The sequence below is a fragment of the Sciurus carolinensis genome, chromosome 18 (genome assembly GCF_902686445.1).
Source record: "Sciurus carolinensis chromosome 18, mSciCar1.2, whole genome shotgun sequence".
Classification (NCBI taxonomy): Eukaryota; Metazoa; Chordata; class Mammalia; order Rodentia; family Sciuridae; genus Sciurus; species Sciurus carolinensis.
The window spans coordinates 6330517-6355742 of record NC_062230.1 but is presented as its reverse complement, the minus strand read 5'-3'; the positions used below and the strand labels follow the sequence as shown (position 1 = coordinate 6355742).

Here is a 25226-nt window from a genome sequence, read left to right as displayed (position 1 = left end):
GGAGGGACTTATCTTCATTATTGTGGGATTCCTACCAAAAAATGTACCATCTTTGTTCAATCATGGGAAAAGATCAGAGAAACGCAAATCAAGGGACATTTGATCAAGCGCCTCGTTAAGGTGACAAGTGGAACTGTTCCGCCTGGAGAGAGGAGGCTGACAAGGGCGTGTGAAGCAGGGGACAGGGAGAGGGCAGGCGCAAAAAAACAATGCGTCAAAAACATCCTCCAGGGCTGGGGATGTAGCTCAGTTGGTAGAGTGCTCACCTTGCATGCACAAGGTCCTGGGTTCAATCCCCAGCACCACAAAAAAAAAAAACCACACACACACACACACACACATCCTTCAGTGAGCAGCATTGTGCCAGGTGACTCCTGGCTCTGCAGACACTGTGGCTGCGAGACGTTCACAAGAGTGACATGGGGGCGGGGTGCAGCTCAGTGGTGCAGGGAGGCCCTGGGTTCCACCCCAACACCAGTGCCACAGAAAACACTTCTGCCCAGAGATTCTGATCCAGCAGTTCAAGGGTGGGACACAGCCGCCCCCTACGTATAGAGAGGACAGCTGTGGTAGTAAAGGTTGAGCCCAGGACCTCATGTGTGCCAGGCAAGTACCTACCACTGAGGTACATTTTTTATTTTGAGACAGAATCTTGCTAATTTGCCCAGGCTGGCCTCTAATATGCCATCCTTGTGCCTCAGCCTCCCGAGTAGCTAGGATGACGGGCTTGTGCCACTGCGCCTAGGAGACAGCATCTGGTAAGGGAACTGTGGAAACTATACTGTTTTCCTAACTTTCCTGTCAACCCAAAATACCAAAAAAGGTTTTTTTGGATTTTTTTAAACGAGGGGTGTAACTCAGTAGCTCAGCCATGCCAAGGCTGTGCAAGGCCCTGGGTTCTATTCCCAGCACTGCAAAAAGAATAATTTTTTAAAATGAAGGTTCTGTTTCCCACAGTGACTACATTCAAACTCATTTGTTTGGTTGTAATTCCTCAAATGTTAAATGGTGACAATGCACATCACGAGTCTGGGACGAACTCCCCGAAGAACTGGAGAGGCCCAAGCTCCTGCCAGCTCCTCCTCCCTCCAGCCTGGGGCCTCCTATCCACCCTGCCCGTTAGATGACGAAACACCAAGATTACAAAACTCTGCCACATGCTCCCCACACGGAGGGCCCGGGACAGTCTGTGTTCTGTAGGCTGGACTGGCTCCATTCTGCTACCTTTACAGATGTCAGCAAACCAGACACCGCCTTGGGGGCCGCCCCAGTCCTGCCAAACCCCCAGCCACAGGGGTCACAGGTCCCAAGGGTGGAAACTAGGAGAAGCTGGCCGATTTCACCCAAAGCAAGAAACCTCACCCCCACCTACGCGCTGGTGCTGCCAGGTCCTCCTGCGAGGTCTAGAGCAGGCCAGGTGCTCCTGCGTTCACCTGAGCTAAGGTGAAGGTTTCGTTTGTATTTCTTGACTGGTCTTCCTGAACAAGGTGCTCTGCATGGCTGGGCTACCAAAAGCCCAGCCTCCTGCCCCAGACTACTCTAAGCACAAAGAGAGGACGGAAGAGGACTAGGGTGTCCTGATCATGAAAAGAAGGGCTGGGAGCTGGACACGTGGGCTGAGGTCTCAGCTCCGCCCAACTGTCATTCTGAGCAAGCAGAGCCCTTCCTGAGATGCTTCCTGAGATGCTTCTTCTTTCCGAGGGGAAGGTGGGCCACCTAAGGACTCTGAGGCTCCTTCGTGAAGGCACTCAAGGCTCCTGCTCCTTTCCCAGGCCAACTCTCCAGGGAGCACAGGGCTGGAGCCTCAGTGAAGAGGCCAGAAAAATCCGGCTCTGCAGCTTGAAATGAGGGGCTGAGCTCAGGGTCCTACACAGAAATGGTTGCTCTCCTCAAAGGAAAGACCCCAGGAAGTGGAGTCCTCCCTCCAGGGGAAAGGCACAAGGCACACAGCTGGGGAGAAATTCTCCGGCTGTTTTTTTTTTTTTTTTTTTTTAAGTCAGGGGAGGTACCAGGGATTGAACTCAGGGGTACTTGACCACTAAGCCACATCCCCAGCCTTATTTTGTTTTGTTTTGTTTTGTTTTGGGTGCTGGGGATGGAACCCAGGGCCTTATGCTTACCAAGCAAGCACTCTACTGACTGAGCTATCAGCCCCCAGCCTTATTTTGTATTTTATTTAGAGACAGGGTCTCACTGAGTTGCTTACACTGCACTTTTGCTGAGGCTGGCTTTGAACTCTGGATCCTCCTGCCTCAGTCTCCCGACCCGCTGGGATTACAGGCTTGCTCCACCACACCCAGCGAAGGCCTGCTTTTTAGATTCCATCACCAAGGCATAGAGCAGAGACCTACAGTGAGGCTTCCAGGGGGCAGATTACCCTAAGCCTGGAGACCAGGAACCCTGGCCAAGTTCTGTAGAAAATTCTCCAAATGACTCATCTTGTCCCTCCCCCACCAAAATTCCTGCTGTGTTCAGAACTCTCAGAGGAGGACAGAACACGAGCGAATTCACCTCTCCACCATCCTCCAAGGCTCACGCTCCCATGGTGGGGCACCCTTTGTCTCACAAATGTCCTTCTGTGGGAGCTCTGAGTCATTTCTCAGACACCTGCCACTCCCCTCATTCCTGGGTCTACCCACTGGCCCTACCTGGCTTTCTTGCCTGGGACCATCCACGAAAAGAGCTGAGATCACAAGACGCAGACTCTGGGTCTTATATGCAGACAGGACTGGACAGTCCTGGGTCAGGGGCAGAGTGAAGAGGCTGGAAGGGAAGGACAGCCAAAGCCTCTTCCACCTCCACCCCTGCCTTCAGCCAGCAGCCAGTGCCAACCTGCAACACTGATGGCTGACCTGTCACACAAGGAGCCCAGAACGTGAGGCCCAGACACCACTCCCAGCACTCCGCCCACATGAGCTGTGGCCCCGGACATGTCCAGTCCCCTCCTGAGCTTCCCTTTCTCTATGGGCTACCTCCGGAAGGCCCCAGGGCAGATGAGCCCCATACAACCTGAGCCATATACCAACAACCTCATTCCTGGGTCTCCAAGGGGCAGCAGGGACAAAGGCAGGCCCTGGGTAAACCTGAAAGCCAATGAGATCAGAACAAAAGGAAGCGGCAGGGTCTGGGGAGATAGCTCAGTCGGTAGAGTGCTTGCCTTGTAAGCACAAGGCCCTGGGTTCGATCCCCAGCACCCCAAAAAAAAAAAAAAAAAAAAAAAAAGGAAGCGGCAGAAGAACGAGGGGTCCAACTTGTTAACCTGGAGAGGAAAAGAGAACCATGGACAAGAACCAGCACTAATCCAAGGGCCCAAAGTAGGGGAGGAGCAAGGCCCTCACTACACCCTGGACACTGATCCCATAGGCCAAACAAAGACAGGCACAGCCAGAATGCCCGCCGATGCTGGGAGGGAGTCGTCGTGGACGCCAGGAGAGGAGCAGCAGCAAGACCGAAGCAGAGGCAAGCAAGCCAGGAGAGCCACGTGGTCAGGCCGTTCAGCAAGGGTCAGAGCACCTAGGCTTGACCTAGCACCAGGTTCCAGGTTACACCGCACACCTATAACCCCAGAAGCTCAGGAGGCTCAAAGCCAGCCTCAGCAGCTTAGCGAGGCCCTAAAGCAACTTAAAGAGACCCTGTCTCCAAATAAAATATTTTCTAAAAAGGGGACTGGGGATGTGGCTCAATGTTTAGGCACCCCTGGGTTCAATTCTCAGTACCAAAAAGAAAGCCGCTGATCATGACCACCACCCCAAGTCATCAGAGCGCCAACCACGTTGTCACACCCTCTACTGTCATCACGACACGCTGTGCAGTCTCACCATCATCACCACAACAGAAGTTTTGGTGCTTAAAGGGATAAACTTCAGCTACCAGGAACCGAACTGAAACCCACCAGCGCAATTACAAATGACCCGGCCTGTCATGTATTACTGCACGTTCCTGGAGCACGAGAAAAACTGCAGCCAGTTTCACTCAGACTGAGCAAGAGGCGACGGAGAACCACGCACGCGGGCCGGGGCCGCAGCTGTGGCGGAGCGCCTGCCTGGGGCGCTCAAGGCCCTGGGCGTGCTCCCCAGCAGAGCAAAAGAACACAAAGCAGCACAGCCATTCCGGTCAGACAGACATGGGTCCTGCCAAAGCCTGCACTGCCATGTGCGCAGACGGCAGCCCAGTGGGCCACCAGGAGCCAGTTCTCCCACGCCTGCTAGGGTAAGAGACCAGATTTTTAATCAAGTCCCTGAAACTGAGGCTGTGGAAGGCCACGCTACAAATCAGGCCCAAGTCAAGCCTCGTTTTCCAAAGCCCGAGGAGAGGCTCACACAAGTGCAGCCACACCCTCCCAGCTCCAGCAGCTGGAGGGACAGGGATGCATACCCAGCACGGGGCCAGGCCGCTCAGAGGCCGTCTCCACCCGTGCAGCCAGCTGGCCCGGTTCCTCCTGGCTTCCATGCAGGGCAAGCAGTGACATGTAAGGCCCGCCCAGCACCAAAGGAAGCATCACAGGTCCAGCTGCCTCCTTCCTGTCACTTGCTTGGCCTGCACTGGTAGGGCCAAGAGTGTCTGAGGTCCTCAGGAAAGGAGGAAAAACCACAATTAGGGAAAGACCAATGAGAGCTCTGTACCTGAGAAGGGACCCAAGCCCCCTGAATCACCAGACTCAATCCTGATCCCAGATCTAATGCTATTTACAAATTTGCCTCAAAGTAATTTAAGAATTTAAGAAGCCCCAGGAAGTACTTGGCTTAGTGGGGCACACTTGTAATCCCAGCTACTCAGGAGGCTGAAATAGGAGGATCACAAATTTGAGGCCAACCTGGGTAACTCAGCAAGAACCCTTCTCAAAATAAAAAAGAATTTGGGCTGTAGCTCAGTAATAGAATGCACCTTGGTTTAATTTCCAGTACCACAAAAATAAATACAATTTAAAAATATTAATGCTGGTAGATGCAGTGGTACAGGCCTCTAATTCCAGTGACTCAGGAGGCTGAGGCAAAAGGATCCACAAGCTGGGTGCCCCTGGCCACCTGCAAAGCCCTAAAGGACTTCGTGAGACTGCCATAAAATAAAACATTTAAGGAGCTGGGGCGGGGGGCGTGCTGGGGCTAAAGCTCAGTGGCAGAGCACTTGCCTAGCACATGAGGCACTGGGTTCAATCCTTGGCACCACCTAAAAAAATAAAAGCAAAATGCTGTCCACCTACAACTATAAAAAACAAGGAGCTGGGTACTGGGTTCAGTCCCCAGTACAGAAAAAAAGGCGGGGAGGGGAGAAATACCCTGGGCTAGACTGCACCACCCTGATAGCTGTGTCACTAGTGTCACCAGTGGACACAGAGCCACATACTCCAACTTCTCTCTCACCTGAGCGCCTGGCTCTCCTCTGAACTACACTGGGGGCTTCGGGGTCAGAGGAGCAGCTCCTGTCTCTGCATCTTCAGTGCCTGGCACTGAGCAACAGTTAATCCCTAGTCACCCAAACGTGCCACTGGGAGGAGCGCAGGCCAGGGGTCTAGAGCTCAGCCTCAGAGTCCTGTCATCCCCAGGAAACAGAGGACTGCCGATTGAACCCCTGCGGCAGCTACTCAGGCCCAAGGGTCAAGGATCAAGGGTCAAGGGTCAGGTAGCTCCATGGGATGCCAAGCTGTGGAGGACCATGGCACCTCAGCACCTATGTGACACGTGCAAATGAGATGGTACCACAGGGACAACCACGGGGGCAGCACCAAGACTGCAGCTATCTGGGCAAGTCTTCCCATCCTGCCGACAGGGCACGCAGGACAGCACAACCCGCACTAACAGGAGGTACCTGGCTCCACCTGAAGTGGACGGTCCGGGGGGCAGGAGCTGCGGTCCCAGGTGGGAGAGGCTGGAGCGGAAGAAGGGCTGGCTCCCCAGGGCGGGAGGTGCCCCGCCCCAGGGGTTGGTCGTGTTCAGCCGGGGTGCAGACCTGGCCCCGGAGAGAGAGGGTTTGTTGTACGGGGCGAAGGCCTGGTGGGCCCCAAAGACAAGGGCAGTCCTGTGGGAGGCCTGGGGCCCAGGGTACGCAGGGAGGTTAGTCATGGAGTGGCGGTAGCGGCCTGACACAGGGCCAGTTCCGCTGCCGTGGAGGCACTGGTGGCAAGAGCAAGCGACTCCGTTGTGGCCGGGTGGGGCGATGATGGTGGTCACCGGGTAAGGCGGCCCTGCCTGGCGCCGCACGCTCCGGCAGAAGCTGGAAGTCTTGTTGGTCTGCGTGTGGGTGGTGCAGTTGACAGTGTAGTTGTAGCCCAGGGGGGCCAAGTCCACAAGCTGGGTGCCCCTGGCCACCTGCTGCTCCAGATAGTCACAGACACTGGCTTCGTAGGCAGTCCAGGAGCCGTCGTCACTCAGCCACTCCCAGGTGATGCCCCGGCCGGCAGCTGAGTGCTGCGGGAAGAGGTGCCTGCGCACGGCCCGCATGGTGCCTGTTTTAAGAGGACAGTACACGTGAACCGAGATCTGAGCATCGCCCACAAAACCCGGAAAACATCTTTTTTTTTTTTTTGAGCGGGGACTAAAACCAGGGTCAAACACATGCTAAGCCCCAACAACCAAACAAAATAAAATGCAGTAATTGTATGGGCATGCTACTATCTGACCCAAGGACTTGCATTGGCTGGTCTTTTTTTTTAACCCCCTAGGATTGGAGATTAAACCCAACAGGGTAACGCTACATTCCCAACCTTTTTTATTTTGAGATAGGTTGCTGAGTTGCTGAGGCTGGTCTCAAACTTTCAATCAATCCTCCTGTTTCAGCCTCCAGAGCCACTGTGATTACAGGCATGTGCCACCAAACCCAGTTACGTAGGCAATTCTTTCCATATTTAGGGTTAGTGTAAAAACTCTTTAGGCAAAGAAATTGGGGTCCCAAAGGATCAAGTGACAGATGGAGGGAGATTCACAGTCCTTGACAGAGAGGTAATGCAAGAAGTTTGGTTCAAATAATATGGCTCAGATCTGCTGAGGTATTTTGAAATAACTCTTCTTTCGGTGCTGGGGACTGAACCTGGCACCTTAAGCATGCCAAGCATGTGGTGTACCACTGAGTTACACCCTCCACTTTCAAAATATACTTTTTCTTTTCTCTGGTAATGGGGATTAAATCCAGGGACAGTTAACCACTGGGTCACATCCCCAGCCTGCTTTTAAATTTTTGAGACAGGGGCTCACTGAGTTGCTTAGGGTCTCACAAATTTGCTGAGGCTGCCTTTTAACTGGCAATTCTCCTGCCTCAGCCTCCAGAGTCCCTGGAATTAGACACGCACCACAGGACCTGGCTGAAATTCCCTTCTGATAACTCCCCTGAACTCAGTCTTTACCTCTATGCCAGCTGTCGGGGAGTGGGGATATTCTTAGCTCCCAAATCACGTCACTCTGCTGTCTAAGCATGGCTCCCCCTTTCAGAATAAAAGTCAAAGTCCTTCCAGGGAATGGCAAGTCCACACAACCTGCTCCTCCTGCTCTGCAGGTCTGTCTGTCCTGGCTCAAACTTCAAAGTGACCTCTGCCAGTACTTAACACTTCATGCCCTGGTGAGCGAGCAATCACCACTATCTACCGTGGTCCACAATCTGTTATCAATCCTTTCTCAGGTGACTGCACAACCATGAATTCAGCCAGGACTGTCATCTGCACCCACCTGCCCTGAGCTCTGTAGGACAGTGAGCAGCCTCCCTGGTTTCTACCAACTGGATGACAGCAGCTCCTGCCCACCCAATCATGAAAACCAGAACTGTCTCCAAACACTGTCAAATGTCCCTGAGGACTAAAACCACCAGATTACAGGAAAAGGGACAGCTCCAAGAGGAAACTGGTGGCCCCATTCTCAGTGACACTAATCAAAACACACCAGAGATTAAAAAATACAGAAGTAGACAGGCTTGGTGCTGCATGCCTATAATCCCAGTGAGTCAGGAGGCTGAGGCAGGAGGATCCCAAGTTCAAAGCCATCCTCAGCAACTTAATGAGGCCTTGAGAAAGCCCTTGTCTCAAAATAAAAAAATCTAAAAAGGGCAGGGATGTGGTTCAGTGGTAAAGTGCCCCTGGATTCAATTCTCAGCACAAAAATGAAAAAATAAAACAACCAAACAAACACAATCACCCAGAGGAGCGAAGTACCTGCCTAGGTCATAGTTGCCAAGCGGCAGATCCAGGATTTACCACCAGGCCCTCGCAAGCACTACAGCACAACAGCACAACAGCCCACGGCCAGTGCGCCAGAGAGCTCAGATCCCCACCGACCCAGGCAGGCATTTCTGTTTGGGAGCCCTGGGGAAGGACGACTCTACTGGCAACGTGCAACAGGTCCTCTCCCACGAGTCGCCTGGCGGGACGGTTCTCACACACAGACCTCAACCCCAGTGTTCCCTTAAGGAGCAGGGAGGAAGCTCTGAGTCACGCCCGTAAGCCCAACAGCACAGCACCTGGCCCAGAAGCAGGGACTCAGACATGTACCCGAGACAGAAGTCTTACCAGTGTCCTGGCGGAACTGGGTCCAGCTGGGGAGGTCGATAATATAAGGGGCCAGTGCAGGGTCAGCCTGGCCTAAAGGGATGCTGTGGGCCAGGCTCCCCAGCCCGAACCGCTGGCCCTTCTGCTGGACGAACTGTTGTTCAATGTAGCTACAGACGGTGGCGCTGTAGGGGTGCCAGGTCCCCAGCCCATCCTGCCATTCCCACACAGCCACTGCCACAGGGCTGGTGTACACCTGTGCCAAGGAAGGGCTTGGGGCCATGGCCATCTTCCCCAGGACTCCCTCTGCTCTCCCCGATGCCTTCAGACCACTCTGGGCCGCAGTCTCAGGTTCATTGCCCAGCACCTCCAGCAGACCTGGAAACGGGACAGTCACACGGTTACTCATGCACATCTGGAGTCCTGTTGGACAGGGGCCAGGGGCGGGGGTGTGTATGTGCAGCAGGGTAGGGATGGAACTTCTCCCTAAGGGTGTCATAAATCAAGTAACCGATCAGGTCTCAGGACGCGTTCCAACTGTCTCCTAGCTTCCCTCCCTCCACAAATGTGCAGGAAGATGTGATTTGGATTGCCAATCGTCAGCTCAGCTGCTATCTTGTTACCAGTGTTCCCTCTGACCCAAATCTTTAGTTGATCCTTTCACTGTCTATATCTGAGTCCCCGCAAATCCTTGTGGGTAGCCCCTGATCCCTGATACCCCAGACCCATGTGAGGCACCTAGAGATCCCTGTGCAGGTTCCTCTCTGAGGTACAAACAAACACTCACTATTGCTACAGATGAGGAAGATCTGTCTCAAGAAAGACCAGGGGCTCCAGGACCCCCAAGGGGCAGGGGCGGAGCTGAGGCTGAAGCTCAAGTTCTGGTTTCTCCAAGTCTCCAGGAGCCCCAGCAGCATCACTGACCACAAGGGAGGTACCAGATAAACCTCAAAATGCCCCTTCCAGCCTTTCCACACCCCACTGCCTATGCCTGGGCCTTCCTGACCAATGGTCCCCCAGGACGGCGTCTCCTGGTCCCGTCATGGACCAGAACTCTAATGACCAGAGAGGAACACACATACACGAAGCTGGTCCATGTCCTCCTGCCCCATCAGATGGCTGCTGCCCAGAAGGGGCCTCGCCACATGCTCAGCATTCAACACACACTAGTTCCGAACACGGCAAATTGGCCCTGGGCAAGGACACCAGGATGCACCTCCAGCTGTCACGAGAGGTCTGCCAACACACCACGTCATGGTGGCCCCTGAGCACTGGCTCTTGAAGTACAAAAACAGGGTCCAATACTTGGTGACGATACCAAAAGCACTTGTGTCTTTTAAGCCTCCAGCTAACAAGGTGACATTCTTTTTTTTGGTACTGTGGACTAAAACTAGGAGCACTTTACCACTGAGCCACAACACCAGCCTTTTTTTTCTTTTCTTTTCTTTTTTTTTTTTTTTTTTTTTGAGACAGGGTTTTGCTAAGTTGTCCAGGCTGGCCTCAAATTTGTGACCCTCCTGCCTCATCCTGTAGAGCATGCATTGGTGCGCCTAGTAACAAGGCAGCATCTGTCCACTTTAGGACAGGAAACAAAGGCTTCAAGGGATCAAGGGACTTATTCAAGGTCACACGTGCACTACTAAGTGGCTATGCAGAGAACAAATCCAGATGGAAGGCCATTTCCTTAGAAAGGAAGGTTCAGGAGCTCGGCCTGAACTCGGCCTTGAGCTCCAGGTGAGAAAGGGCGGGGAGGGGTGGCATCTCAAGCAGTCACAGCAGCCCCAGTCTGTTGATTCCCACAGCTATCCTCCTAAGTACACATGACAAATTACATCCTCATTCTGCAGGTGCAGAGACAGAGACCCAGGCGGTTGCAAACACTTGCTCACAGGCTGCAGCCGAGGCTGGTGGCCTAGGCTTCTGCTGCTGACTTCAGACTGGCCTACACTCCAGGCTTCAGTGAGAAGGCCAAGCCACTGTCAAGCAGCCAGCGGGCCTACAGCAGCCTGAAGACAGGAAGGGGCATGGGCTGTAGGGTCCACAGGCAGCAGGCTCACTGTCATCGCAGCGAAGGCACCTAGGTTTGCAGAACCCGCCTGCTTTCCTTGGGAATACGCGAGACCATCAGCACCTCCATGCGCCGCTCACACGGATTAAGGCAGACAAGCAGCACAAAGCTCCACACAGCGCCAGGCCCACAGCTGCCATCCACAAGTGCCAGCCTCCCTCCCCACCCCTCCCCTTCCTGCTCTTCCAGCTGAATCCATCCATCCCCCAAAGCATGGATGCAGGATGGCAGCAAAGGGCCACACTGGGGACAACCACACAAGACATTTGTGCACCAGGCCTGAAAGTACTCTGAACACACCTTCAGGTGCCAGGCCCGCCACTGAGCTGTCAAAGCTTCCAACCAAGGATTATGCCTGTGCCCTGGGGTGGCTGGCTTAGCTCAGTGTCTGCAATTAGAAGTCTCTAATCACACTGCAGTACAAATCAGAAGGCTGGTTTCAGGGCCAGGGACTCCTGAGGTGTCGCTCAGCCTCTCAGGCAGCCAGGGCCTCCGCATCATCAGCCATGGGACTGTCTCAGCATGTTTGCCATCCCCAGATGAACCAACCTGCGGAACTCTGTGAAACAGCCTGAGAAACAGTTGAGAACTTGGGCTCAGGCTTTCAGGTAGGGCGTAAAGCTCCCACAGATCCAGGACCCCTGGGTCCTGCCAGGGTACTGGAGATGACATGGCACACAGTCTGCTCCGTGACCAGCCCTGACTCCACTCATACCAAGCCCTCCACTTTCGGCACTTTATGTTCAGCCACATCCAACTCTAGCAAGCCCCGGAACACTGAGCTACTGCCCACCGCCCAGCCATTGATCCCACGGGAGCCTAAGCCCAGACTTGCACCCTCCCTCCCCAGGGAGGCCTGGAGTAAGCAGCCCATCTCTCCAGACTCAGTCACTGTCCTCCCGAGCCCACTATGTACAGCCTCTGGGTGAGGGTGGACTCACCCTCCTGTTCACCTCACTGGAGGCCACGCTGATGTCAACACAATTGTACTTACTGGATTCAGTCTCCCCACTGGAACAGGGGGAACCCCCTGAGGGCAGAGGTCTGGCTAACTCCCAGCTGGGGCTGTGCTCTCCGAAGGTTTCAGCTGCACAGGATCTGAAACCCAGAAGAAAGGAGAGGATGACCTTCAGCGCCAGGGGCAGGCCCCTTCCTCAGGGCACATAGGCACCCACTGGCTTTCCACTTCAACCCAGCAACTTGGCAGAATGCAGCCGTGGGTCACTGCACCCATTCTTAGTAATAGCCTCAGCAATCTCAAAGCTGGAGTTCAAAAACCTAATTTGTTTCAGAGCTTAATGATGGAGGCTATTTAGGGTGTTCTTAATTGTGAAAATGATTATTATAACTGGCTGTGGAGAAGAGTCTCTATCTGGAGGCAACTTACCCACCATATGGGAATTTCCCACAGTGCTTGGGATTCAACCCAGTGCTTCACATGTGCTAGGTTACACTCCCAGCCCCAATACAGGAATTCTTAAATCAATTAGGGAATGTCTTGATGAGAAAATATGAATTAGTCTTGAAAATGTTTATGAAGACCTTATGCAAGTCCTAAGAACCCAAGATAATGCTTAAGGAAGAAATACACTTCTGAGCACGCTAAGCTCTCCAGTGGGTAAGCATGCAACGTACCAAGTGCCTACTATGTGATGTGCAGTATGCCTGGTATTTTCCCCACCAGCTCTTTGAACCACATTCAAAGGTAGGAATTAAGCCCAGTACTGCAGTACAAACCTATAATACCAGTGACTTGAGAGGCTGAGGAAGGAGGATCATAAATTCAAGGCCAGGGGCTGGGGAGATAGCTCAGCTGGTAGAGCGCTTGTCTTGCAAGCGCAAGGCCCTGAGTTCGATTCCCAGTACCAAAAAAAAAAAAAAAAAAATTCAAGGCCAGCCTCAGCAATTTAGGGAGGCCTTAAGCAACTTAGTGAGACCCCGACTCAATAAAATATAAAAAAGAGCGGGGAATGTGGCTCAGTGGTTAAGCACCCTTGGGTTCATTCCCCAGTACCAAAAATAAATAAATAAATAAAAAAGGTAGGAATTATCCCTATTTTACAGACAAGTAAACCTTAACGCCCAAAGAGAGTAAGTATTTACCCAAGATCAAGCACCCCAGTCTACCCGACCATGAAGTTCATGGTGTTCTTTCTATTCTCCACAGAGTTTAAGAAGGCTGGCGGACTGCTCTGGCTGTGGCACAGCGATTACCTAGCACACACAAGACCCTGGGCTCCTTCCCCAGAACTGCAGAAAAGAAAGCAGAGTCCGAGGACTATGGACTGGAAACTGGTCCGACTAGGTGACTTCTAGAACCTCCTCCCAGCTGATTTCACCAGCTCAGGCTGAACTTTCCAAACCAAATCCACCTTACTCTTCAAGCACTGTTTTATCTTCTTTCTTGTTTTTTTTTGGGGGGGCAGGAAGGAGGAGGTACTGGGGATTGAATACAAGAGCACCTTACCACTGAGCTGTATCCCTAGCCTTTTTTCTATTTTGAGACAGGGTCTCACCAAATTACCCAGGCTGGCCCCTAATCTGCAATCCCCCTGCCTCAGACTCCCACATAGCTGGGATTACAGGCTTGCACCACAGCACCCAGCCAAGCCCCATTTTATGAGCTACCTCTGTCCTTTAGGTGCTTTCCAAGAAGCATGGGCCTGAAGCTCCACACCCCACTGTCTGACACTGCATGCATGACCCCTGTGCAGAACGTGACCTTCACAGACTGAGTGCAGATGGGGGAGCCCTGTCGAGAAGCCTCGCCGAGACCTGGGAAAGTTGAATTCTGAACACAAACTATTAAAACTATTAACACATTCTACTTTACCAGAAATTTTATTTAAAAAACAATTAGAACTGGGCACGGTGGTGCACTCCTGTAATCCCAGCAATTTGGGAAGCTAACACAGGAGGATTGCAAACTCAAGGCCGGCCTCAGAGATTTAGCAAGACCTTCAGGAACTTAGCAAGACCCTGTCTCAAACTAAAATATAAAAAGGGCTGGTATGTAGCTCAGTGGTAAAGCTCCCCGGTTCAAAATAAATAATACAAGTTAAGGCTGGGGATATACTCAGTGGCAGAGGGCTCCTCTAGCATATGAGGGCCGGGGCTCTATCCCCAATACCACAAAAACAAACAACAAAGCCTGTACCTTCAGAGGCTCAGGAGGCTGAAGGAGGAGGATCCAAAATTCAAAGTCAGCCTCAGCAATTTACCAAGGTCCTAAGCAATGTAGTGCCTGTCTTTTAAAAAAAAGGAGGGTGCTGGGGATGTGACTCAGTGCCCCTGGGTTCAATCCCTGGTACCAAACAAACAAATTAAAAACTCAGGGCTGGGGGTGTAGTTCAGCAGTCAGTCAGGTGCTTGCCTTGCATGCCAACACACGAAATTTGACCCCCAGCAAAGCAAAATAAGAAAAAAAATTAAATACAATGGGAGATCTTTTTTTTTGCACATGAACTTGCAAAAATTACTCAAGTTCAGTCTTCAGTGCTGGCAACAGCAGACCAAGACTTCACATGCTGGGAGGACAGAACCTTCTGAGGTGCTGTGGAATAGGTCAGTAATAGCAACCAAGAAAGCCCTGGGTTCAGTCCCCAGCACCACCACCAAAAAAAAAAAAAAAAACTGTCTTAAGGAGGTTACAGAAATTTCACAGCATGAAATACACCACAGCACTGCTCCTACGTATCAGAAGCAAGTCTCTGAAACACCGAGCACTGAGCTGGGAGATGGCTCAATGGCAGAGCACCTGCATGGCATGTGTGAGGCACCAGGTTCGATCCTCAGCACCACATGCAAATAAATAAATTAAATAAGGGCATAAAAATAGATTATTAAATAAAATACCAAACACTGCCAAGCAGTGTAATCGCAGCAGCTCCAGAGGCTGAGGCAAGAGGATTATAAGTATGAGCCTCAGCAATTTAGCGAGGTTCCCAGCAACTTATCGAGACCGTATCAAAACAAAAAAATAGAAAGGGCTGGGGGTATAGCTCAGTGACCAAGCACCCTTGGGTTCAATCCCCAGTACCAAAATATAAATAAATAAAATTACAATAAAAAATAAAATACATTTTTTGCATCTGTGTGTAGTACTAAGGGCCTCCAGCACACTAGGAGGTACTCTACCACTGAGCTACTTCCTGAGTCCTTTTTAAAAATTTTTATTTTGAGGTAGGATCTCACTAAGTTGTTGAGGCTGGCCTCAAACTTGCGCTCCTTCTGCCTCTGCCCCCTGATCCGCGGGAAGCACAGGCATGCACCATCAGGCCTAGCTTCCTGAACACTTTTAAAAGACCATAACCACCACCGAACTGAACCACCACCAAATGGCTGCTACTATCAAATAGTTTCAGTAATGACAAGCCTTATCAATTCACCATGGCACCTTCTTGCCAACAGACACATCCCTGAGTTCCAAGAACATGTGTAAGTTAAACCATCCCAGTGCCTCAAGATTCCATTCGTCCTGTGAATCCAGTGAGATGGGGTCTTGGGGGGTGTGTGTGGTGCTGGGGATGGAACTCGGGGCCTTAGGCATGCTAGGTAAGCACTCTGCCGCTGAGCCACTTCCGGCTGGGGCTTTGGCCTTGGAAAGTGACTGTTCAAGCCAGGTCTGAATTTCTGCGAGAGGAGGAACCAAACATCACCTGTCCCTTGCTCCCTAGGTAGGCAGAATGTAAGTGAGGACTCCTCTTCTGACAGGGGCCGTACTGGAGCCCTCCTGCAACAGATCTGAGGAAAACCTTCCAAGTGTTCCAAGCCACAGAGGACCCCAGGATCCCGAGTTCAGGCCCCAGCAATCCACAACTGCCTCCTGCGCAGCCGCCTCCTCCAGACCAAGAACTCGTGAGTCCTGCTTTGCCCGGAGCAACCTGAGCACCTGCAGCGAGTCAGAGGACACAGCCGTGGTTCTCAGACTACCGGGCCAAACAGGACAGAGCAGGACACAGAGGCCGGTCTAATGGCAATGGCCTGGTGGCGAGGATTCCCATCTGCCAGGCTCTGTACCAAATACCTTCTAAATGGCCCTGCTTGGTCCTTTCAGTCCAGAGGAGCAGCTACTTCGTGCACTTGATAACTGAGGAAAAGCAGGCCAGAGAAAAGCAGCATCTGCCCAAGACACACAGGAACCAAGCAAACCCAAGTGTCTCCAGAATCCTTCTCCTTCTCCACCAAGACAGGACACGCTGATGTGGGACACACTGGCCTGCACACGTGTTTTATTTGACCTACAGCTTTGGTTTTTCAATTGAGTCAGTATTTAACATTTGGAATATTCACTACTTAAAAAAAATAAATTCAGTCAGGGTGCAGTGGTGCATGCCTGTAATCCCAGTGGTTCAAGAGGCTGAGGCTGAGGCAGAGGCAAGAGGATGGCGAGTTCAAAGCCAGCCTCGGCAACTTAGTAAGGCCCTGAGCTACTCAACAAGACCCTGTCTCAAAATAAAATATAAAAAAGGCTGAGGCTATGGCTCAGTGGAGGGTGCTTGCCTTGTATGCGTAGGGCACTGGTTTGATCCTCAGCACCACATAAAGAAAATAAATTAAAAAAATAAACAAAGGTATTTAAAAAAATTAAAAAAAAAAAAGAGCTGGGGATATGGCTCAGTGGTTAAGCACCCCTGTACAAAAAGAAAAAATAAAACCAAAAAAAGAATGGTTGATCAACAAAAGACAATAAATAAAGTAAATGTAAGTTACACGCTGGGTAAAGATACACGTAATATGCACGAAGGACCCAACAATAAAAAGAGCTCCTATAAAAGCACCAAGAACCCCACCGAAAAACTGGCAAAACACATGAACAAATAAATATTTCACGGGAAACAGATAAGTCACTAACATGAGAGATGTTCAACGTCAGGGATCAGGGACCTATAAACCAGATCCCAAAGATCCCATTTCACTCCTGTTCAATTGGCCAAAACAGAAAAGTCTGCCAAGGGCAGGTGTTGGTGAGAAGGTGGAGCAACAGCGTGGCTGCTGGGCTGGGCCACTGCCCAGAAACACTGAACGTGGACTTACCCCAGAACCAGCAAAAGACCACTCCCCACATCGTGTTCTTGCCCAGGCATAACACCAGACTTGTATGGAAATGCTCAGAGCAGCCTGTCAAAGCTCACACAGGAAGCAAGGAACTGTCCACCGATGATGACCGGCTGAGAGAAGGGCAAGGCTTCACCCCAGGGGCTCTTATTCAGTAGTATAAACACATGAACTCAAGGACACCAAACAGTCTGCATAAATCTTAGCATTGTAACTTTTTATTGCTTTGCTTTTCTTAGAAATACACAGGTATGATAAAGCTATATAAAAAATGCCTCAGCTACTTGGGAGGCTGCAGCAGGAGGATCACAAGTTTTGAGTTCAGCCTGGGAAACCTAGTAAGACCCCATTTCAAAATTTTAAAAAATAGCCAGGTGGCTCAGGAGGCTGAGGCAGGAGGATCTTGAGTTCAAAGCCAGTCTCAGCAACTTGGCAAGGCCCTAAGCAACTCAGTGAGACCCTGTCTCTAAAACCCAAAAACAGGCTGGGGATGTGGCTCAGTGGTTGAGCACCCCAGTACCAAAAAAGAAAAAAAACTTTTTTTCAATAACATGGCTCAGTGGTGGAATATCGGTAGGTTCAAACCCTAGTACAGAAATTAGGTAAGAAAAGGAACCAAAAGAAAAAGGCCCTAGTGAAATTTTTGTGCTAAGATTCTTCCATGCCCCAGAGCTTTGGCGTTTCCTGCGTGTTGCTAAAACAGAATAGCTGATGCTGGGTAACTTAAAAAGCCTGGCTCATTAATTCTGACGGCTGGAGGGTCCAAAGAACATGGTGGAGAAGGGTGAAGGGAAACTGATGCACAGAAGTGCCCAAGTAGGTGGGAGTGGCCACTCCTTTTACCAGCCTGGTCTCTGGAGAACGAAGGGTCCTCCTGGGATACCCACTCCACTCCACAAATCATTAATCCATTCATGAAAGTGGGGCCCCCTCTTAAGGTTCTACCACATCACCACCACACTGGGGGCCAAGCTTCCAGCACATCAACCTTGGGGGGACAAACCTGGGGGACAAACTGTGACACCTGTCACGGCCCCCAAAACCCTCCACACATTCTGCCTACCTTTCCAGCCTCCTCCACCACCCGCCACCTGTGACATGGTCAGAGATACCCCAATTCCTTCAGGATTCTGCAAAAGTGGGCTCCCCTGCTTTCAAATTCCACTCCTCCTCCACAACCCAGCTAGGAATCACTGTCTAGAACTTTCCTGACCCCGCTTCCCACTCCCTCTGAGAGGGAAGCTCTACCCTGTGTCCCCCGCGCCACACGATCACACTGAAACGCCTCCTCATAAACAGTGGGGTGTCTGTCTTTCTACCCAACACGTTTCCAGAAGACAGCGATCCTGTCTGGCACCCAGTAGAGGTTTGTGCAACGAAAGAAATGAAAATTCCCAGTTCAAACACAGAAACTGTGACTTCCGTCCTCCATCCTCCAACCCACAGAGCACGTCTTAAAGTCGAAAGCATCCTCTAAGACTGGTTGGACGAGAGAAAGAGCGGGCAAGAAGCCACTTGAATTTATTTGCGACAGCTGGCAATCAACAATCAATTCCCAGGGTTCCCTCTCATCCTGGTGGAATTCCACCCTCCCCAGTGCCCAGCTTCTCTACTGAAAACCAGACTGAGTCTGGCAGTAAAGTCAAGTCCCCTGCCTCTCACCTGGTCTCTCTGGGGAGCTGGCACAAACTGTCCCTTCTTGATGGAGACACCAGATCTTTAGGAGGAGTAACTTGTTTGAGTTCCCATCTTGATATGAAATGCAAACAACAAACACCCAGCAAAGCTGGGGCTTGCTGACTCAGCCACTCAAATTCGAAGCACCTTTGCCAATGGGAAGATGATGGGGTTTTGAATTGAGAAACAGCAGGGAAGGAAAACGAGTGCACAGATGTTGAATCTGCATGCTGTGGTTGGGGACTGGAAATCACCAGATTTATTCTCCAACAGCCTGGGCAGGGCAGAAGGTACAAGTCCTTCTCAGCCCACTCAACAATCAAGGGGATGGTTAAAAATAAAACCTGAGCCCTTTCTCAGAAAGGCCCAACAGGACATCAGAGGCCAGTCTACAGTATAGGCATCCTGGAATCAACACACCAGAGAGGGTAAAAATTTGTCCAAGGTCACACAGCAAATGAACAAAGGGCCTGGTTACCCGAATAGCTTAACCTGACCCTGATTCTGGTTAACAAAAAGTCTACTTTCTACAACTCTAGAGGAGGTAGGATGGCATGCAGAAATATTTTTAGTTCCTCAAGGGTCCACGCCTCTGTACACATCCTATTTTAATGCTGCTAGCACTTAGGGAAGTGAAGCCAGCGCGGGGAACAGCAGCTGGCCCTGAAAGACAGCTCCAGAAAAAGTCTTCTAAATCCTTCTCAGTGTACATGCAAGATCCCTCAAAGTGGCCCTGGGCCCTGGGAAATAGAAGCTTGCGGGAAGGGAGACCCCAGTTGAGAAGCGAGCAGAGACGCAGAGTTAGGAGGCAAAAAACTCCTTCCAAGAGCAGCCCCGGGTCCAGGGAGTCCTGTGCCTGGACGCAGATCCCAGCGGAACGCACACCCGGGTAAGCGAGTCGGTGGCAATATCCCCACAAGCCCCTCCAGGTCCCGTGAGACACGAACTCCCAGGGGCGCGCCTCCCCGAGAGCCGGGCAGCCCCCTCCCCGTCCCCAGCTCCCGACGACTCCCCGCTCCGACTCGGCCTCCAGGCGTCCAGTCCACCCAGTCCCCCCGGACCCCGGGTTCCCTCCTGCCCGGCCCAGCCGCCCTCACTCGCACGGCCACCCCCTTCCGGTCCCAGCTGTACTTCGAGTCCCCCCCCACACTTTCCGCCCTGGGGACCCCTGCCCGCCCCTCTCACCGAGGCTGAGGAGGCCGAGGGGACTGCCTGAGGGAACCGCCGCGCTCGGGCTGCAGTTCGGCTTGGCCTGGGTAGAGCTCAGTCTGGGGCTCAGTCTCGCAGCAGGAGACAGACGGAGTGAAACTCGGCGTCGCAGCTTCCGAGTGCCGCGCTGCGCATGCTCGCCGCGCTGTGACTTCTGGGAAGTGTAGTTCCGACTTCGGGGCGGGGCACCGGGAGGGCGGAGCTTCTGTAAGGGCGTGGTCGCTAGGAGGGGCAGAGCTGAAACTCAGGTATATCAAGTCCTTAGCCTGTTTGCTACTAACTTCCTCCATCAATTGCTAACACACATCCTTTTTATTTATTTATTTATTTATTTTTATTTTTTGGTGTTGGGGATCAAACCCAGGGCCTTGTGCTTACAAGGCAAGCACTCTACCGACTGAGCTATCTCCCCAGCCCCCACACATCCTTATTTAAAAAATAACTTTAAAAAAAAAGTTTTCTGAGATGGGGGTCTCGCTATGTCACCCAGGCTGGCCTTGAACTTCTGGGCTCCAGCGATCCTCCTGCCTCAGCCTCCTAATTATTACTACAGGTGCACACCACTGTGTCAACTTTGACTTATTTTTTTTTTTTTTTTTTTTTTCTTTTTGCTATCTTTCCTTTATGTTTTGTCTTGAGACAGGGTCCTGCTGGCTAAGTATTGCCCAGGCTAGCTCCTCTGCCTCAGCTTCTGGAGTCTCTAAAATCACAGGTGTGGTCCTGCAAACCCCTATCTGACTCATTTTATTTCGTACTAGAGATGAAATTCAGAGTTACTGCTGAGCTCCATTCCTGGCCCTTTTTACTTTTTATTTTGAAACAGGGTCTTGCTATGTTACTTAGGGCCTTGTTAAATTGCTGAGACTGGCCTTGAACTTGTGGTCCACCTGCCTCTGGAGCCACTGGGATTATAGACGCTGGCCATCGTGCCAGGCTCTGACTCATTTTAAATAGTGTTTTCTGGTACATACATGCTGCCAGGGCCTGTTCTGTTAGAAATACCCAGGTGCCTCAAGAACTCAAACGCTGTGCTGGAAAGCAGATAGGCAGGGCGTTCACTCCTGCCAGGAGGGTGTGCTATCAGAACCCGACTAGCTAGGGAGCCTGGGTGAGCTTTCCACCTGCCTTTATCTCTAATATAGCCTGGCTCTTCGCCCTGATTGGAGGAGCTCGGGGTACAATCTAACCAATTAACTAATTTTAAAATTGGGTCTGGCAAAGGGAAGGTTTATAATTAAAGTGACTATAATTGGATCCAATTAAGGCTATATTCTGAAAATGGACCACTGGACTTCCTATTTCTCACACTCTCACATACTAGGGATTCAAAGGTGAATCAGAAATTTGGTTTCTTTCTTGGGAGAGCTTCTTATCTGGTTTGGAAGATAGGCACTTAAACAACTGCAAGAAAGTGAGGGAAAAATGGCTTGATAAAGATGCGTGGAAGACATGCCAGTAGTGGTGACCAGGGATGGTGGCCAGTCTCAGGAGGCTGAAGTAGGAGGATCACAAATTAAGAGGTTAACCTCATGAGGCTGGAGTTTTTGTGGCTCAGGTGTAGAGCGCTTGCCTAGCATGTGTGAGGCACTGGGGTCAATTCTCAGCACCACATATAAATAAGTGAATAAAATAAAGGTCCAGCAACATCTAAAAATATATATTAGGGGCTAGGGAGATAGCTCAGCTGGTAGAGTGCTTGCCTCGCAAGCACAAGGCCCTGAGTTCGATCCCCAGTACCGCAAAAAAAAAAAAAAAAAAATATATATATATATATATGTGTGTATATATATATATATATTTATTTATTTAAAAAAAAAAAGAGGCTATCCTTAGTGAGACTCTGTCTCAAAATAAAAACAAACGGGCTGGGACTATAGTTCAGGTGGTAGAGACCCCCTGGGTTCAATTCCCAGTACCCCAAAACAAAAACAAGGGAGGCTTGAGTGGGGTTTTGAAGTCCAGAGAGGGTGTTCCCTAGACAGAGTCCTGGGAAGCCACTCAAGCAGTGAAAAGCACTGTGTGGTCTGGGAGAGGGCACCTGAGGGGTGAGGGAGGGGAAGAGGCCCGGAAAGCAGGAGAGAAGGCTGAGTAAGACAGGAGGGACCTTAGGGGCCCGATCATAAATTTAAGGGGGATCATAAATTTAAGGCGTGGGGCTTGACGGGAACACAGGCCCTGGGGAGGGAGGTAACTCCTAGGGCAGAAATCTGAGGAAGGTAGAGCTCTAGAGGCTTCCTGGGGCCATCCATTTCTGGCTGAGGAAGCCAAGACTGGGGACCAGTGTAAGAATTAGGGAAAGGCTCAGGGGAGGGGGAGGGGTCTCTGGAGAGACCTGGGCTAGACACTGGGACTTGTCCCGGGCAATGATATGGAGCTCACCTGGGGTGTCTTAGTCTGTTTAGATTGATGTAACAAAATACCACAGACTGGATGGTTTATAAACAACAGAAATTTGACAGGGTGCACTGACATATACCTGTAATCCCTCAGGAGGCTGAGGCAGGAGGATTGCAAGTTCAAATCAGCCTCAGCAATTTAGTAGGCCCTAGGCAACTTAGTGAGACCCTGTCTTAAAATTTAAATAAATAAATAAATAAATAAGGACTAGGGAGTAGCTCAGTGGATAAGCACCCCTGGGTTCAATCCCTAATCTGAAAGAAAAAAAAAAAAAAAAGAATGGTCACAGAATCAATGTCTGGTGAGGGCTGGCTTCCTCGTTCATAAATGACAACTTTTTACCCTGTCCACACATGGTAAAGGGATAAGGGACCTCTCCAAAGTCTTTTTTTTTTTTTTTTTTTTTTTTTTTTCAGTACTGAGGATTGGGCCCAAGGTCGCTTTATCTTTGAGCCTCAAATTTGCTAGGCAAGTGCTTTACAGCTGAGCTCTTCCCCCAGCCCAGCACTGCCTTTTTGAAAAACAGAGAAGCTAGAAGAGGAAGTGGCTGGATCAGGAGCAAGGCCCTCAGCAACTTAGCGAGACCCCGTCTCAAAATTAAAAAATAAAAAGGGCTGGGGATGTGGCCCAGTGGTTAAGCACTCCTGGGTTCAATTCCAGATTTAAAAAAAAAAAAAAACAGAAAGAAACGGAGACTAGAATACCAGTGTATTCCACTGTTTCAAAAGAAAAATCTTTACATTCTATACCTCATTGGGAAGGGAGAGGCAGAGGGCAGAGCCCCCCCAGGAGCGGAGTGATACCACTTTAAGGGGTTGCGCATGGCCAGGTGTGTCTGACGGACAGGCGTCCACACAGTAGCATCCGAGGATCCCAGGTGATTTTTTACTTTCTTTTTACTTTTCTCATTTCATTTGGATGGGTTTCATTTTTAGAACCTGAAAAGACTATTTTTATTTGGGAAAAATAAAAAGTTTTGATCGTGAAAAGAAAGAAGGCAGCAGTCAGGCAGCATAGAAAGGCCATTTTCCCCCCTTAGATAAGTGTTTGCTGGGTGTGCCTTGTCCCGAGGCTGCAGCAGGATGCCCCTCAGGAACCTGGAAAGGAGGGAACCCGGATCGGCCCCTTTCACCCTGAACTTTAATGTGCATAGGAAAGAAACCCAGAGGTCTGAATCGCCCAGCAGGAGTGGGCGGATTCAATAACCCCAGGACTCCAGGAAGTCTTTAGAAAGAACAGGGAAGAGTCTGCGCTGCTGAATCCAACAGGTGGCCAAGAGCTATTGTTAAGTAAAAGAGGAACTTTCAAGACAAAGGGTAGAGCAGAGTGTACACCTATTTGTGAATAAACGTGTTTAACTGCATATAACCCACAGGTTTGCAGGCGTTGGAAGTTTCTGGGAGAAAACCCCGGAAGGGCCTAGAAAGTAGGGGATGAGGTGAGACTTTTAAAAAAATGTATTACTCCCTTGTGAGTGACCCCTGCTCTACATCTGACACGACCCCCAACACACCCAGCAGAGCAGAATAGACAGCCTCTTGCACAAAGGCTTGTATCCCAGAGTGGCAGGGAAATGTTCTTGCTGGGACATCTCTGTCCTAAATTGTCCAACTAGAGGGGATGATTTTTTTTTACTTTGAGCTGGGGTCTCCCTGTGTTTCCCAGCCTCACCTCAAACCATCCTCCTGCTTCAGCCTCCTCAGTAGCTGGGACTGCAGGCGTGTGCCATCCTGCCCAGCTCCTTTTTCTTTTCTTTTTTTTTTTTAACCTCTCAAAGACAGGTTCCTAAGACCTGCCCGAGCAAGGACCTGCAAGTGCTCCCCAGCCACTGAGAATAAATGACTCAGCCCAAGAAAGAAAGTGACTGCTGGCCACAACATGGAGACTGGCATTGCCCACAGAAACTTAGATTAAAAGGAGCGCAGAAAGATAGGAATGACTTCTAATGTTCTAGGATGGCAGGGTAATTATGATTGACAGCAACTAATTGCGTATTTCAAAATAACTAGTAGACCTGGGCATGGTGGCACATGTCTGTAATTCCAGTGACTCAGGAGGGTAGGTGGGAGGATCACAAGTTCAAGACCAGCCTGGCCAATTTAGCGAGACCCTCTCTCAAAATAAAAAATAAGCCTGGTGCAGTGACCCACTCCTATAATCCCAGCAATTGGAGAGATTGAGGGAGGAGGATCATAAATTCAAAGCCAGCCTCAGGAATTTAGTGAGGCCCTGAAAAATATTAGTCTCAAAATATTAATTAAAAAAAAAAAAAAAAAAAAAAAAAAAAAGGATTGGGGATGTGGCTCAGTGGTTAAGCGCCCCTGGGTTCAATCCCTGGAAGGAAGGGAGGAAGGAATTTAGGAAGGAAGGAAGGAAGAAATAGGACTGGGGATGCAGCTTACCCCTGGGCTTAATACCCAATACTGGAAAAAAAAAAAAAAAAAAGAAAAAGAAAAAGAAAAAAAAAGCCTTAAACTCCACTCCAGTGTTGATCTCATGCCTCTGAAGGTTCTAATCCTGGAATCAGGCCCCACTTTACTCAGGAGCAAGAAAGGATCAACTCAAACCTGAGAAAAGGCAAGAGACGGGGGCCCAGCATCGCTGCTAAGGGGCTCAGCAGTTTCTGACGATTTGCTTGGAGAGGCAGAATTTCTTAAGTGCCTCCACTAATTGGTCTCCATCTGACACTCTGGAGAGATTGATTAGAAGCCACAGCTGCTGTGCTCATTATTTCTGATGAATGGACAGTACCTGGCGTCTCTTGGTGATGGGGGCCACTCAGGACACAGGTGTGACCTGCACGGGCAGCAAAAGCATCGGGGCTTTACAGCCCCAAGGAGTAACCAATCTTAATCAAGGCCCTACCTTATCTAAGTCCCTGTCCCTTGAAAAGTGGTTTGAGCCAGTGCAGTGGCTCACACCTATAATCCCAGTGGCTCAGGAGGCAGAGGCAGGATTGCAAGTTCAAAGCCAGCCTCAGCAATTTAGCGAGGCCCTGAACAACATAGCAAGACTCAGTCTCAAAATAGAAAAAAATAAAAATAAAAAGGGCTGAGATGTGGCTCAGTGGTTCAGTGCCCCTGGGTTCAATCTCCAGGACCCGAAAGAAAGAAAGAGAAGTGGTTTGAAAGGGCTCACCCCTTTTCCTGGCTCCATTTCCATGAGGCTGAAGTGACTGCCAACTTGCTCATAGTTGATTCCTCTGAGTAGTTTAACAGTGACCACAACCTTCCTTTGTCCCCACCCCTACTGCTGTTCTCACTGTAAAGCAATTATCTGGTGCTCTAATTTGGTACATATGAATTGTTCAAGAGAAGGGATCAGTTGTGGTATGTAGACAAACCAGCCTCC

At 50.5% G+C, this 25226-nt stretch overlaps 1 protein-coding gene across 2 annotated transcripts in view; it reads right to left on the bottom strand.

Moving 5' to 3' along the window:
- The window catches only part of Dtx2 (deltex E3 ubiquitin ligase 2), a 33086-nt gene extending 13500 nt beyond the window's left edge, over window positions 1-19586 (bottom strand). For both annotated transcript variants that reach the window (XM_047533643.1, XM_047533644.1), the window contains exons 1-4: window positions 19455-19586; window positions 11530-11633; window positions 8489-8845; window positions 5806-6442 (exon numbers count right to left, since the gene is read on the bottom strand). In XM_047533643.1, coding sequence (XP_047389599.1) covers window positions 5806-6442; window positions 8489-8756 — 905 coding nt within the window. In that variant the 5' untranslated portion in view covers window positions 8757-8845; window positions 11530-11633; window positions 19455-19586. The remainder of the gene's footprint in view (window positions 1-5805; window positions 6443-8488; window positions 8846-11529; window positions 11634-19454) is intronic.
- Between the last annotated feature and the right edge of the window lie 5640 nt (window positions 19587-25226).